Here is a 15,947-nt window from a genome sequence, read left to right on the forward strand (position 1 = left end):
CTCTGGGGTAAGTTCAAATGTATGGTCGGTGCTCTTTGGGTAAGGGATTCATCAAATCTGCAACAAGAATCAGTCCAAGGCACTCGAGTAAAGTGAAAAAATTAAAAAGCCTTTATTCACATGGCTAGATCCTCTAGCCATGTGAATAAAGGCTTTTTAATTTTTTCACTTTACTCGAGTGCCTTGGACTGATTTATTTAAGGGGTATTTAAGCTATAGGGCTCTATTTTAACGATCTACAGGCGCAAAGTCTGAAGCGCATTAAGGGCGTGTCTGAATCCACTTTTGCTATTTTATAGATGGAAAAATATGCTCTGCACCCTGACACATGGTCTAACAGGGTTGTGCTTATTCTCTTAATGAGTTATAGATATCTGTGAATACTTTTTGCTATTTCTGTGAAGAATTTTGTGAAAAAAAAATCTGTGCATTCATGCGGAATGATTTCGGGAGTATTGTAACTAAAAACATTATATATGAAATAAAAAAATAACAACTTTTCAACTTTTTACAATGCAAATCCAGTTAGAACAACTACCTACTACCTACTCTATTCTAAATAAATCATATGAACATTTCCATATTAGTCAATAATAATACTGAAATTAATTTAAAAACTAAATTAATATAAATTTACACACATTTACAAAAGTAAATAAATAGACTCAACGATGGGCTAAAAATCTGTGGATTTCTGTGCATGCAGATTCCGTGTGGGCCTAGTTATAGATGTGTTTTGAGCATAACATGCATTAAACCAATCAAAGTCTCATCTTCCATTCGTAAACTTGCTAAATAAACAACGTGATGCAAAACGTAAAAATTATGGTTGTGCTGGTCTAAATATAGCAACAAATCACGCCAAACACGTCTTGCGCCTTATTGCGCCGGGTGTATGATAAGGCCCATAGTATCACTCATACACAAATGATGGTAAAAAAGTATAACTTGTGCTCAGGAAAAATGAATAAATTAAACTTCTAGATACATTCTAATGTACAGGGTAAACATAACATTCAAAGCTGTATTATGCTTTTTATTTCTTTTGAGGCATTAAAACCTTTTGTCTTTGACCCATAAACGTAAATTGAGCCATTTGTTAGTTTAAAATTTTACTGTAAAACTTGCACTTTAAATGCACTGATTCATTTGTAATAAATTGGTGTTTCAGTCTTTTTCCTTGTGCCTTTATTGAGTCCAGATGCTTTTGTTGATTTGGGTAAAATTTGCTATATGGTTTTTTTCTAAACCAGAACATATGGAGAAATATGGATTTTCATTGGGTGATAGACATACACTCAATGACCCAACACAGAAATTCAAATCATTTGAAATAATTTACATTGACACAACTGAATAAGGACTTATACGTTTAAGATTTGTCAAAAAGTAAGAAGGAAAAAGAAGTTGATGTCAGAGCCAGAAAAGGTCAGTTTATCTCTTAACATTTATATGTTTTGATCATATTATTGAGATGAATAATAAGAAAATGTTATTAATAATACTTATTAGCTATTTATGTTTATATTTATATGAAAACTAATATGTTGTGATTATTATATACTTTTAAAAATCGATACTTCTGCAAATAATTTTATTGATAAAAACTGACAGTTTATATATATATATATATATATATATATATATATATATATATATATATATATATATATATATATATATATATATATATATATAGAGGCAGGGTAAGGTAATTAGGCAAGTTATTATATAACGATGGTTTGTTCTGTAGACTATTAAAAAAATATCTAGCTTAAAGGGGCTAATAATTTTGTCCTTAAAATGGTGTTTAAAATTTAAAAAAAAAACGTCTTTCATTCCGGCCGAAATAAAACAGACTTTCTTCAGAAGAAAAAACACTATCGGACATAATGTGAAAATTTCCTTGGTTTATTAAACATCATTTAGGAAATATTTTAAAAAGAAAAAAAATAATTAAAAGGGGGGCTAATAATTCTGACTTCAACTGTGTGTGTGTGTATATATATATATATATATATATATATATATATATATATATATATATATATATACACACTGTCAGTTTTTTTTTTTTTAATAGTTTTTTTGAGGGGTTTTCACCTTTATTGATAAGACAGTGGAGATTTAGAGACAGGAAAGTGTGGGAAGCAGAGATAGGGGAAGGATCAGCAAAGGACCTCGAGACGGGAATCGAACTTGGGTCGCTGTGAGCACCTCGGTGCTATATGTCGACGCACTAACCACTAGGCTATTGGCGCCGACACACTGTCAGTTTTTTATTAAATGATCAATTGATCAGTTTTTTTTACATAAACATAAACAGCAAATATTTTTTTTAAATATTACCCAAATTATGTTTAACAGAGCAAGAAAATTGTCACAGTGTGTCTGATATTTTTTCTTCTGTGGAAAGTCTAATTTTATTTCATCTAGATTAAAAGCAGTTTTTAATTTTTTAAAAACCATTTTAGGGTTAAAATTATTAGCCCTGTTAAGCAATATATTTTTTTCGATAGTCTACAGAACAAAGCATTGTTATACAGTAACTTGCTTAATTATTAACCTGCCTAGTTAACCTAATTAACCTAGTTAAGCCTTTAAATGTCATTTTAGGCTGAATACTAGTGTCTTGAAAAATATTTTGAAAAATAATATGTACAGAAATTGGGGGAAAAAAATAAACGGGGGGCTAATAAGTCAGACTTCAACTGTGTGTATATACACACACACACACACACACACACACACACACACACACACACACACACACACACACACACACACACAATATAACACAAATAATATGGAAATTTGATAACACTTTCAATACCAGTAAATGAAAAATGATTTATTATTACGTAAACTAAAAATTACTTTATTATAAATTAATGATGAATAGGTGATGCAATGGGTAGTGCTGTCACCTCACAGCAACAAGGTCGCTGGTTCCAGCCTCTGCTGGGTCAGTTGGTGTTTCTGTGTGGAGTTTGCATGTTCTCCTCGTGTCCGCGTGGGTTTCCTCTGGTTGCTCCGGTATCCCCCACAGTCCAAAGACATGTGGTACAGGAGAATTGGGTAGGCAAAATTGTCCATAATGTATGAGTGTGAATGAGTGTTTATGGATGTTTCCCAGAACTGGGTTGCAGCTGGAAGGGCATCTGCTGCATAAAACATATGCTGGATAAGTTAACGGTTCATTCCGCTGTGGCGACCCCGGATAAATAAAGGGACAAAGTCGAAAAGAAAATGAATGAATAATGATGAGATAATTCATGTGCTAATCATCAATTCACTTTAACTACAACATGAGTCACGAGAGTTCATGTGTGATTAACGGCTACCGTAATTGCTTAATTACTTTTTGATGATACCAAAAATGTAAATATCTATATAAAAAATGTTTCGTATACTTTATTATGTATATGTGATACACACATACAAACCAAACACATAATACACACACCGTCATTCATTCACTCATTTTCTTGTCGGCTTAGTCCCTTTATTAATCTGGGGTCACCACAGCGGAATGAACCGCCAACTTATCCAGCAAGTTTTTTCGCAGCAGATGCCCTTCCAGCCGCAACCCATTTCTGGGAAACATCCATACACACATTCACACACACACTCATACACTACGGAAAATTTAGCCAACCCAATTCACCTGTACCGCATGTCTTTGGACTGTGGGGTAAACCGGAGCACCCGGAGGAAACCCTAGCGAACGCAGGGAGAACATGCAAACTCCACACAGAAACACCAACTGAGCTGAGGCTCGAACCAGCGACCTTCTTGCTGTGAGGCAACAGCACTACCTGGTGCGCCACTGCTTCGCCATACACACACATGTATTATGTCAAAACAAGCTTCTATTTTGGATGCGATTAATCAAGATTAATCTTTGCTCAAATGAAATGTTATTTGAACCATGAAAGTTGACATTTGTATTTGTCATTTTCATTTAATGCTTACACAAATTGGGACATCACATCTTCGACTTTGACATAGAGTTTAAATACACTTTGCCATACAAATTTTCCTTGTTTTTGTACTATATTCAATACTCTATGCCGTTTCTCTCCAGTCTCTGCAACATGGCAAACAGCACATCAAATGAAACCCAAGCCGCCACAATCTACAGTAACATCAGCAGCCAAACAACAAATATTCAGTTGTCACTACAAAGCATTGCGGATGACTGCAATCAAGAAGCTTTTTCCTGTGTTCGCCTGCCACTGGAAATCTCCACCATTGTGATGGGCCTGCCAACCAATGTGGCTCTGCTGTGGCTGCTGATGAGGGGTGAAAAAGCTCTCTCCCCTTTTGACGTTTTGGGGCTCAATCTAGCCATCTTAAACATAATCTACTGTCTTGGTCTTCCTCTTGACGTGTACATCACCCTGACCAAAAGCCCCGGAGAGCTTCTGCCTGCTTCAGAGTCTCTGTACATCCTTAACACGATCGGCTGTCCTCTTCTGTTAACCAGCATGTGCGTGGAGCGATATATGGCCACGGCACATGCAGTCTTCTACATGAAATACGGGAGCAAAAGGGAATATCGTGCTGTTTGCTCGGCTCTAGTCTGGATCATCACTTTAGGTGTGGCGGTGATTACTTATCTAGAAAGGCTCCCTGAATTAGCCCTGATCTTGTCAATCATCCTTGAAATCTTTTTACTCGTAATGGCGGCGTGTTTAATAGGCATTGTCCGTGCACTCCGCAAAAAGGGCCCAGGGGAAGGGCAAAAAAGTGGGTCATGGGTAAAAAAACGAGCCTTAAAGAACACCTTAACTATGCTAGTCCTGACCGCTGTGATCTACGGCCCTGTCCTGGGCTTATTTCCGTATATCCTCACAGTTTCAAAAAATCATAAAGAAGCTACTTACGAGCTCTGCTTGATCTTGAATATATTCCACACAATTCCCAGTCTTGGGGTCTGTATCGGGCCTGTGTTTTATGTGTCCCGTGCGAAAGAACTAGCCTGTTGGAAGAAAAAAGCTGAACATGAGCAAACAACCACCACTCAAGAAACACAGCATCACAAGTGATATATGTGCTGATATATGACATTAGTACATTCAGTAAGTAAATTCAGCTGAATATGTTGTCAGTGCATGGATCATTGTTACTTATAACTATAGTGATAAGGTAGATTTTTTTGTAGTCCTACTTTTGGTTTGGCAAACAAAACTTAAGAAATGCTATGTGCTCAATTAGTGTGCTTTAGTATTTAAGTGTGAGTCTTTTACAAATTATTTATTGGATATTATAAGAGAGTGTTACGTCACAGGACACATTTGTTTTTTCTTTCTTTCTCTCTCTGCTCTACTCTAGTAGCCTTCTATCAATGACGAACTGCTCACTAATTGGAGGATGAGAAGAGCAGTGGGCATTAAAGCAGCATGTCTCCACTAGAACAATGTGTTTTGTGTGTGTGTGGAGGCTCTTTTGTGAGATTTTAGATATTTTTTTTATCCTTTTAAGCATTATCTGTTTATTTAGGAGCTTTAATTAGTTTAAGGTTTGTTAATGCTGTTGTCAATCTTATATCGTTTTTGCCTCAGAAACTATTTTTGGTGTGAGTTTGTGTTTGATTTTTCAATACTACTTTGTTATTGACTCTTTACTTTGTTTAGTTAATTTGGGCTTGGGTTAGTACTCGAGATGTGATGCCATTGTCTGTTTTGTAATAGTTTTTTCTCCTGTTTATGTTAGTAAGGGAGTGAAGATATTTTCATCTATTTTTCTTTTCTTTGATAGATTATTTAGTTCTTCCTTTTCTAACAGTTAGAGGACTTTTTGTTTGTTGCTTTGGCTTAAACTCCTTCTTGAAGCTTTCTTGAAGCCCTCCCTTAATCATTGAATAAATCTTTTGTTAATCTTTATTCACGTTGCATTTTTTTCTTTCGTTTAATCCTTCGGGAGGTTGCTCATGGGACTTCATTGCTGACACACACACACACAAACTCCACTAACATTCTGAATTAAGGGATTGTAACAGAGAGGCATACAATAAAAGTGACAATCTGGACCCACAAATCCAGACTTTGTTACATGGGTATATTTGTAGGAATAGCCAACAATAAATAGCATTGTTCAAATTATGAATTTATCTTTTATGTCAAAAATAATTAGATTATTAAGTAAAAATCATGTACCATGAAAAGATTTAATAAACTTCCATTTGTACATATATCAAGGCCTGATTTTTGATTAGTAGACCTCAATTTGGACAAATTTAAAAGCAATATATTGATTTTTTAACCCTCAGATTCCAGAAATAACTAAACAAATACTGTCCTGTCCTAAAAAACCAATACAGCGTATTTATTCAGCTTTTAGAATAAAACCTTTTTCATTTGGCTTAGTTCCTTATTTATCAGGTGTCTGCACAGCAGAATAAACAACCAACTACTCCAGCATGAGTTTTACACGGTGGATGCCCTTCTAGTCGCAACTCAGTACTAAACACTTATACTGATGAATTTTGACGTATAAATAACAATTTTTAAAGATGCACTCTTATGACTGGTTTCAATCACACATATGTTTGTTTTTGTGAATTGTGAGGACATTACATAGCTTTCCATTGTTTTTATACTGTTCAAACTGTATTTTTCATAGTCTTAACCCCACCCTACCACTAACTCAACCCTCATGAGAAATTGTGTGCAATTTTACTTTCTGAAAAGAAAAAAAAAACACATTCTGTGTGATTTATAAGCTTTTTAGAGAAATGAGGACATCAGCAATGTCCTCATAATTCACCGTATTCTTGTAATACCTGTGTCCTACCTATGTCATTATACAGATTTATGTCCTGATGTCACAAAAACATGTACACACATTCAAATATAAACAAAAACGTACTCTTGAGTCTGTGGCTCATCAGTGTTTGGTAATTCTCTGTGTGGTACTTTTGAGTCCGGATTAGTTACACAAATAAACTAACTTTCTACAACTAACTTACCTCCAATAAACAAGTTCATACAAATACATAGCCTACAAGCTAAGAAAGTTTAATCAAAACAAAGAAAATAACGTTGAAACTGTAAATAAAACATGGACATGTGCAAATAATAATGATAATTTAAAGCTTTCTTCATTCAAAATTATTGTTTTTATGTATTGTTGAATTTCTTATTGTAAGGTGCTCTGTTTGCAACATTAAACTTTTCAAACACAGCCTAACGTTGGATATGATGTCATTTCTAATAACATTAACTGAAGGGAATCAGACCAAAAACAAGCTGAATGTAAAAACAACCTCCATCAAAAACGAAAGCAACTTTTTTTTCTTTACTAATAGGTCAATAAAATGTTCACATTTTTTCCAGAATACTACTACATGTTTTGAAGAGGCATCAATGTAAATTCTGTTTCAGATCTGCAGTCCACAGAAAAGTTATGACTCACGAATAACAAACCTAAAAGGGCATGTATTTTTTGTGCCTTGAATGTATTGTGCAAAAGTATATGCAAATGTAAATGCTGTTTTAGAATCATTATATAAACAGGCATACATTAGTCTTAAAATGACAATAATATCACTGATCGTGATAATTTCTATGACAATATATCACACAACTAAATGACAATAAAAAACACACACATTAAAATACAAACAAAAACTTACTCAGAGTCTGTGTGCCTTCAGTGCCAGGTCCTAGCGTCTCTCTGCAAAAAAAGCAAGGATTTTTGAGTGCGTATCATATATATATTTACATGTCGCTTACCCTGTTGTTGTCTATTGGAAGGAATGCGTCAACAGAGCCGCCATTTTCGTACAGGCTAACCTTCCATTAAAATGAATGCGAGACCAAGGTGCAGTAGTACTGTGGCCATCCAGAGCCAGAGAAATACACAAATATGCACATATCTATGATCGTGAGTTTTCCCATTGGTCATTATGCAAATACTTTTTTAAATTACGAAAATTGTAATTGTCCATCACTTTTCTATATTGATGGATAACTGTACGGGCATAACGAGTGTTTGTGTGTATGAAATTACCCCCAATTCCCCCCCCACACGTTAAATCTGATTTAATCCGTTTCCTGAAACACCTCTCTCCCCTGCTTTCACTTCTCCTGAGGGAGCTATTTGTTGAATGAATCTCTGTTACGAACGATTCCTTCACTTGGCCAATACAAGTTTCTGGCACCGCAACGTCTCGTTTTCATATTGAATTTAAATTGTTTGCTTACTTTATTCAACAAAACTACCGCAGTCTTAGTATTTAGTGCAAGTTTGAGCTACTTTCCCTTTGGTGAATGCAGTGACCCAACAAACACACAACGTTGCCTCAACGTAGCGACCTTCCTACAACGTTGTACCAACCTTGCAAAAAGGTTGAGGATTCTACGTTGTTGCTAAACGTTGTCACAACGATGTCATAAGGTTGCTATTTAAACATCACGAGGGCCGCATACTTTAGGTTGTGCTTAGGTGGCGTGGACAACCACTGTACAACATTTACTGGTCACAGCTGAATCAGTTTAAATTTCAACAAGCCGTCGTCTCATTCATCAACAACTGAGGAGACGTGAGTATTGTTTTATTTCTTCTTGCTAAATAAGATACGTAAATCGTGAATATTCAAACAAACCTACGATTTCGACAACAATCTGTTCCAACATTACACACTCACAAAAGCCGTAATGAAGTTGTTACATTTCAGCATTCCGTTCAAGGACGGCGACAACATTAAAATCATTAAATCTCTCGATAAAACATTTCCTGATTATTTACCTACGCCTAGTCTTTAGTCAAATAGGAAATAATGTTTTTGAAGTTCAGTTTTTTCCATATCCATAGTGATCAGTCAGTATGATACTTCATCACATGAGCCGACCCACTTTTTACAAAACACACAAAATAACTTTTAAATACAAAACACCTCTGTGCAGTTTGCGTCCCGGTAAAGGGACAGTTCACTCAAAAATGATATGTACTCACGAATTATTTGCCCTGTAAATAATAAGTGATTCCAAACCTCTAGGTTTCTTTATTCTATTGAACACTAAAGACTGTAAGCATTTGCTTTCATAGTAAAAAACACTAATTAAATAGTTACAGTTTTCCAGCTTTATTTAATACATCTTTATTGTTTAGCAGAAAAAAAGCTAAATAATTAAAACTTAAGTTTGGAACAAATAAAGGATGAGGCTAAATGGCAGAATTGTCAGTTTTGGGTGAGCTATCTCTATAAGTTAAAGTATATAAGTTGATGTTCATATGCCTAATTAATATAGATATCAGTAAAAAGGTCTGCTAGTCTAAATTTCTATTTTGATTAATCTTTTAATGTTTTATTTAAAACCCACTCTTTTCTTTGCTCAACAGGCTATTTTCACATGGAGGTAATCTTCTATTGATAATTTCTGGATTTTAAGTATGTGTAAGTTGCATAAAACTCTATTGCTTAACCACTCACTGTTGTTTTCAAATTACTCGTGTAACTTGTCTTTCAGAATGGTTTCAGCTGTTGAATTCACCTCAGATCAGTGTTGCTGTAATTCCCGATCTATGGAAAGAATAATTGAATGAGGTAAGAAGTATACTACTCTATTTACTATCATAATAAATGTAGTTATGTTACTTAAAACAGCATGTTCATAATGTGGAAAATAGATCATGCTTATGAAAAATTACTTTAATATTTTGTACAGCTGTTATTGAAATGACACTAAGTTTAACATTCCATTTATAGCGAGCAACGCCACAACTACAGGACCTCTTCTTTCTCTTCTCATAATTTAAGTAAGTATTGGGAGACTAACTCTGTTAACTCAAACCTGTTTTCCCTGTATCTCTAAATTTATTTAATTGTATGTGATTTTGGTATATGATATACTATTAAAGCATTAAAATAAAGTAGGCTACATAATTACTCACTGGAGATTTTATATGTAATGAAATTAAAATAAATGTCTGAAACTTCAATAACTTGCTAGTCATAGTCGTTTCCATCTGTCCTCTCTTGTTCACTGCCTATTTTGACTTGTGTCTGCTGTGGATCTCTGAAGCTGGATTATCTGTTGAATTTGTTTTTTTCCTCTGACAGCTTTCTCCAAACCAACAACTATGCCTGGTCTTCAGCTGCGCTCCCCGGTCTGCTGTATTCTCCAGTCCAGCTTCACTGCCCAGTGTCTGAATTTTAATTTATATATTTATTTATATATATATATTTACATTTTAATGATTTCTTGTTTACTTTTCTTGTTTGCTTACCCTTTAGTTTAATTATATATATATATATATATATATATATATATATATATATATATATATATATATATATATATATATATATATATATATATAATCTAAACTTTATACTGTTTGTTTATAATTAGATGTGTACTGTATGTATTAAATGTTGTGAAATATATAATAAAAAGTTTGATTATATTCATTTGTGTGTTATTTTTACACTTTAAAGTTTACACATGCAGTTGTTAAATTAAATAGGAAAAATAAAGGAACAATATTTCATATTAAGCAATACTGGAAAAGAATTGCTGCTTATCCTGTATTCTAGGCAGTATTGATAAACTGCCACAAAAAATATTAATACAAGTAGTAAGAACGCCGCCTCGCGGTTGCTGAATGTCGCACGACAACGTTGCTACAGCCTTCTCACGTCTTACATTTCTACGTTGTGACAATGTAGCGAACACGTAAGCGGCAACGTTGCCTTTGAAAAAATACAACGTTGTGCAGACATCGCTACAACGTAAATGTGTTTGTTGGGGACCCAACAAACACACAACGTTGCCTCAACGTAGCGACCTTCCTACAACGTTGTACCAACCTTGCAAAAAGGTTGAGGATTCTACGTTGTTGCTAAACGTTGTCACAACGATGTCATAAGGTTGCCATTTAAACATCACGAGGGCCGCATACTTTAGGTTGTGCTTAGGTGGCGTGGACAACCACTGTACAACATTTACTGGTCACAGCTGAATCAGTTTAAATTTCAACAAGCCGTCGTCTCATTCATCAACAACTGAGGAGACGTGAGTATTGTTTTATTTCTTCTTGCTAAATAAGATACGTAAATCGTGAATATTCAAACAAACCTACGATTTCGACAACAATCTGTTCCAACATTACACACTCACAAAAGCCGTAATGAAGTTGTTACATTTCAGCATTCCGTTCACGGACGGCGACAACATTAAAATCATTAAATCTCTCGATAAAACATTTCCTGATTATTTACCTACGCCTAGTCTTTAGTCAAATAGGAAATAATGTTTTTGAAGTTCAGTTTTTTCCATATCCATAGTGATCAGTCAGTATGATACTTCATCACACGAGCCGACCCACTTTTTACAAAACACACAAAATAACTTTTAAATACAAAACACCTCTGTGCAGTTTGCGTCCCGGTAAAGGGACAGTTCACTCAAAAATGATATGTACTCACGAATTATTTGCCCTGTAAATAATAAGTGATTCCAAACCTCTAGGTTTCTTTATTCTATTGAACACTAAAGACTGTAAGCATTTGCTTTCATAGTAAAAAACACTAATTAAATAGTTACAGTTTTCCAGCTTTATTTAATACATCTTTATTGTTTAGCAGAAAAAAAGCTAAATAATTAAATCTTAAGTTTGGAACAAATAAAGGATGAGGCTAAATGGCAGAATTGTCAGTTTTGGGTGAGCTATCTCTATAAGTTAAAGTATATAAGTTGATGTTCATATGCCTAATTAATATAGATATCAGTAAAAAGGTCTGCTAGTCTAAATTTCTATTTTGATTGATCTTTTAATGTTTTATTTAAAACCCACTCTTTTCTTTGCTCAACAGGCTATTTTCACATGGAGGTAATCTTCTATTGATAATTTCTGGATTTTAAGTATGTGTAAGTTGCATAAAACTCTGTTGCTTAACCACTCACTGTTGTTTTCAAATTACTCGTGTAACTTGTCTTTCAGAATGGTTTCAGCTGTTGAATTCACCTCAGATCAGTGTTGCTGTAATTCCCGATCTATGGAAAGAATAATTGAATGAGGTAAGAAGTATACTACTCTATTTACTATCATAATAAATGTAGTTATGTTACTTAAAACAGCATGTTCATAATGTGGAAAATAGATCATGCTTATGAAAAATTACTTTATTATTTTGTACAGCTGTTATTGAAATGACACTAAGTTTAACATTCCATTTACAGCGAGCAACGCCACAACTACAGGACCTCTTCTTTCTCTTCTCATAATTTAAGTAAGTATTGGGAGACTAACTCTGTTAACTCAAACCTGTTTTCCCTGTATCTCTAAATTTATTTAATTGTATGTGATTTTGGTATATGATATACTATTAAAGCATTAAAATAAAGTAGGCTACATAATTACTCACTGGAGATTTTATATGTAATGAAATTAAAATAAATGTCTGAAACTTCAATAACTTGCTAGTCATAGCCGTTTCCATCTGTCCTCTCTTGTTCACTGCCTATTTTGACTTGTGTCTGCTGTGGATCTCTGAAGCTGGATTATCTGTTGAATTTGTTTTTTTCCTCTGACAGCTTTCTCCATACCAACAACTATGCCTGGTCTTCAGCTGCGCTCCCCGGTCTGCTGTATTCTCCAGTCCAGCTTCACTGCCCAGTGTCTGAATTTTAATTTATATATTTATTTATATATATATATTTACATTTTAATGATTTCTTGTTTACTTTTCTTGTTTGCTTACCCTTTAGTTTAATTATATATATATATATATGTATATATATATATATATATATATATATATATATATATATATATATATATATATATATATATATATATATATAATCTAAACTTTATACTGTTTGTTTATAATTAGATGTGTACTGTATGTATTAAATGTTGTGAAATATATAATAAAAAGTTTGATTATATTCATTTGTTTGTTATTTTTACACTTTAAAGTTTACACATGCAGTTGTTAAATTAAATTGGAAAAATAAATGAACAATATTTCATATTAAGCAATACTGGAAAAGAATTGCTGCTTATCCTGTATTCTAGGCAGTATTAGCCGCTTTTCCACTATCGTGCTGAATCGTTCTTTAAACAGAACTGTTCCATTCCGTGCCAAACCGGGCCAGACAGCACGGATACGGTTTCATTTTCCACTGTCGTGCTGCGACAAAGCTCTTTAAAACATTACACAAAACGCATCAGTAGTTCCCTTGGTAACGCAATGTAAACGGCTCCCTTTGTTCAATTAAAGTTAAATAAGAGCCGAAACTATTTATTTATTTATTTTTCATAAAAGCAAAAGCATGTGACTAAACACTGTTATGCCGCTCTATCAAATAGGGGTGCTAAATGTGCACCCTTATTTATTTATATGTTGCGCAGCTCTGGCTAAATTTTATTTGGAGGGAAAATTACCAAAATGTAACGTGATGATTAAAAATAATTGGAGGGGAAATAAATAATATTTAAAATCTCTGAACATAACAGAAAAAAAAACAATGATAAGACAACAATAATAGTGCATTTGCATTATAGTGGCAAAAATATCATTTTGGACAGGCTTTGTCAAAGGTGAGCGGGCACTTTCACTAATAAAAACACAGCACATAAATTATTTCATTTTTAACAATTAATTAAATTACACTGCGTATTTATATCAAAAGTTGATAATGATATAAAATATACTACATTTTGATAGTAAAATGAAACCATTTAAGCGATGGTTGTTATTTGTTTTACTATTCAAACATTAAATAACGAATGCAGCAAGTGAAAAAAACGAATATGAAACAACACATATATATTGCAGGATTTAAAGCATATAAAGCACTAAAATGCTGCTTTATTATCTTTTTATTTTGATCATTTTATTTTTATTTTTATAATTATTTTTGTGTTCATTATTAACAAGCTGTAGGCGAAATATTGCTAGACGTTTTAGAAAATATTTGCGTAGCTATATTAAAGATCACCACAAAAAAAAAAAAAAACCACAGAAACATCTTACATGCCTCATAAATGTCATATAACTTATGTATAACTGAATCATATAATTGCCTATAGCTGAAATGATGAAAATTGCTCATTTTGTTTTTATAAAACATTTGTCAAAACGTATTGATATTTTTTGAGTAAACAATACTGGCATTTAAGTATCCATATTTATTTAATTCATTCATTCTTTTGACTTGTTTATTAGTGCATATGCTATAATATAAATCATACAACAGTACCTTGGACAGTTACAGTGCCGCTCCGTAAAGCTTTCAAGCAAAGTCTTTTGAACGGCCGACATTACAACACGAACACGCCGTCCTTCAGGTGGTCTCGCCGGTATTAACAAGCTGTCCTGGCTTTTATTTCAATTATTTCCTCGTTGTTAAAAGAGTCTGCAAGTTCGTGTTCCATGGATATAGTGATGTTGTTGTGGAATTTGGACATCGACGATGCAAAGCGTGATTTTATTCGCTTTATTCGATGCGCAGCAGGAAAAAAAAGTCAGCAGCGCAAGTCGTTGGCATGTCTCTCCCGGATCAGAGCGAGTTTTGTGCTGTGAAATACAGCGCTGCGTGCAATAAACTCACATTCAGCAGGCGAAGTAGGTCTGTATTCAAGTCAATAAAATAATAACTTTAATGAATAAAATATCTTCGTTAGAATGTGATGAGTTATTCACTTCTCTGCCAGAGACTGCTCTATGGTTTTAAAACCCTTTTGAAACTGTATCGTTTAGACCTGGATCGTTATTTTATATTAAATGCACTGTAGTTTATTGAGGATGTCTGATGACTAGCGCGCTTCTGCTGAGCCAGCTGTGGTAGCTTAGCAACCGAGTCGCGACGTCTACACACAGAATCTGTCAGCACAGTTCAGCACGGTTGTCTAACCGTGCCGAGAATTCCGGGCCGAGAACGGTTTGTAATCGTGCCGCGCCGTTCCAGGCTCAAGTGGAGAAACAACCGTAACCGTACCGAAGTGTTCTTAGAACGGTTTGGCACGATAGTGGAAAAGCAGCTATTGATAAACTGCCACAAAAAATATTAATACAAGTAGTAAGAACGCCGCCTCGCGGTTGCTGAATGTCGCACGACAACGTTGCTACAGCCTTCTCACGTCTTACATTTCTACGTTGTGACAATGTAGCGAACACGTAAGCGGCAACGTTGCCTTTGAAAAAAAACAACGTTGTGCAGACATCGCTACAACGTAAATGTGTTTGTTGGGGACTTTATTATCATCAATAACGCTACTGCACAAAAGTTCATAACAAATAAAAACGTAAAAAACGAAATCTTACCTATGAATTATTGTGCCTTTGTTTGCTAGTCACAACACCCGTACACAGCGCTAAAGTCCAGCATCTTCACTTTGGCACTTGTCCTGGAAGCACTGTACAAATGTGGCGGCGCTATATTGACGCATGTTCGGGGTCCGTATGTGATATCTAGTGTATATATCTATGGTGAGGATTAGCTAACTCAATTAGACTAATTAAATTAAAAACCAATTCATACAAATACATAAAATCTAAGAAATTTTACCAAAACAAAGAAAATAACATTGAAAGTGTAAAATAAAACTTTAAAAAAATGTACAAATATTAATGCTATTTTAAAGCTTTCTTCATTCAAACCTATTGTTTTTATGTATTGTTTAAGTTGTATTTATAAAGTAAACTGTTAGCAACATTAAAACTACGAAACACAGTGGGTATTCATTTTATTATTTATTAACGTTTAACCCTACACCCTAAACCCAACCGTCACAATAACTTAAAAACAGTCGCTGTACCGAGTATTATTAATGTTATTTATTAAATTACCCAATAAACTGTATTTTTTACGCATATCACCACCCTAACCACAACTGTCACATTACTGTAAAAAATATTAATTATTGTTATAAAGTGTCTCAAACGAAAGCAACGGTCACGTGTGTGACGGTAAACCCCTCCCCCGATA

At 34.1% G+C, this 15,947-nt stretch overlaps 2 protein-coding genes and 3 long non-coding RNA genes across 5 annotated transcripts in view; 4 read left to right on the forward strand and 1 right to left on the reverse strand.

Moving 5' to 3' along the window:
* si:ch211-242e8.1 overlaps positions 1 to 1,175 on the forward strand; it is a 14,414-nt gene extending 13,239 nt beyond the window's left edge. The window contains exon 11 of the mRNA XM_073929948.1: positions 203 to 1,175. The gene's annotated coding sequence lies outside the window, so the exon portion shown is untranslated. The remainder of the gene's footprint in view (positions 1 to 202) is intronic.
* Positions 1 to 15,924, reverse strand: part of LOC137490729 (uncharacterized) — a 25,187-nt gene extending 9,263 nt beyond the window's left edge. The window contains exons 1-2 of the long non-coding RNA XR_012394008.1: positions 15,284 to 15,924; positions 4,890 to 4,984 (exon numbers count right to left, since the gene is read on the reverse strand). This is a non-coding gene — a long non-coding RNA (uncharacterized lncRNA). The remainder of the gene's footprint in view (positions 1 to 4,889; positions 4,985 to 15,283) is intronic.
* Positions 1,261 to 5,886, forward strand: LOC137490728 (P2Y purinoceptor 4-like). Its single transcript, XM_068219353.2, has 2 exons — positions 1,261 to 1,428; positions 4,088 to 5,886. Exon 2 carries the CDS (start codon positions 4,098 to 4,100, stop codon positions 5,049 to 5,051), a length of 954 nt encoding a protein of 317 aa, XP_068075454.1. The 5' UTR covers positions 1,261 to 1,428; positions 4,088 to 4,097; the 3' UTR covers positions 5,052 to 5,886.
* Positions 8,439 to 10,171, forward strand: LOC103909128 (uncharacterized). The gene is made up of 5 exons (XR_002456084.3): positions 8,439 to 8,548; positions 9,349 to 9,365; positions 9,477 to 9,553; positions 9,716 to 9,765; positions 10,070 to 10,171. It is a non-coding gene; the product is annotated as an uncharacterized lncRNA (long non-coding RNA).
* Positions 10,915 to 12,708, forward strand: LOC110438117 (uncharacterized). The gene is made up of 5 exons (XR_002456085.3): positions 10,915 to 11,024; positions 11,825 to 11,841; positions 11,953 to 12,029; positions 12,192 to 12,241; positions 12,546 to 12,708. It is a non-coding gene; the product is annotated as an uncharacterized lncRNA (long non-coding RNA).
* Positions 15,925 to 15,947: the final 23 nt, after the last annotated feature.

Source organism: Danio rerio, chromosome 18 (genome assembly GCF_049306965.1).
Source record: "Danio rerio strain Tuebingen ecotype United States chromosome 18, GRCz12tu, whole genome shotgun sequence".
NCBI classification, from domain to species: Eukaryota; Metazoa; Chordata; class Actinopteri; order Cypriniformes; family Danionidae; genus Danio; species Danio rerio.

Coding starts and splice junctions, on each gene's coding strand:
- LOC137490728 (XM_068219353.2), top strand. CDS start 4,098: ATGGCAAACAGCACATCAAATGAAACCCAAGCCGCCACAATCTACAGT.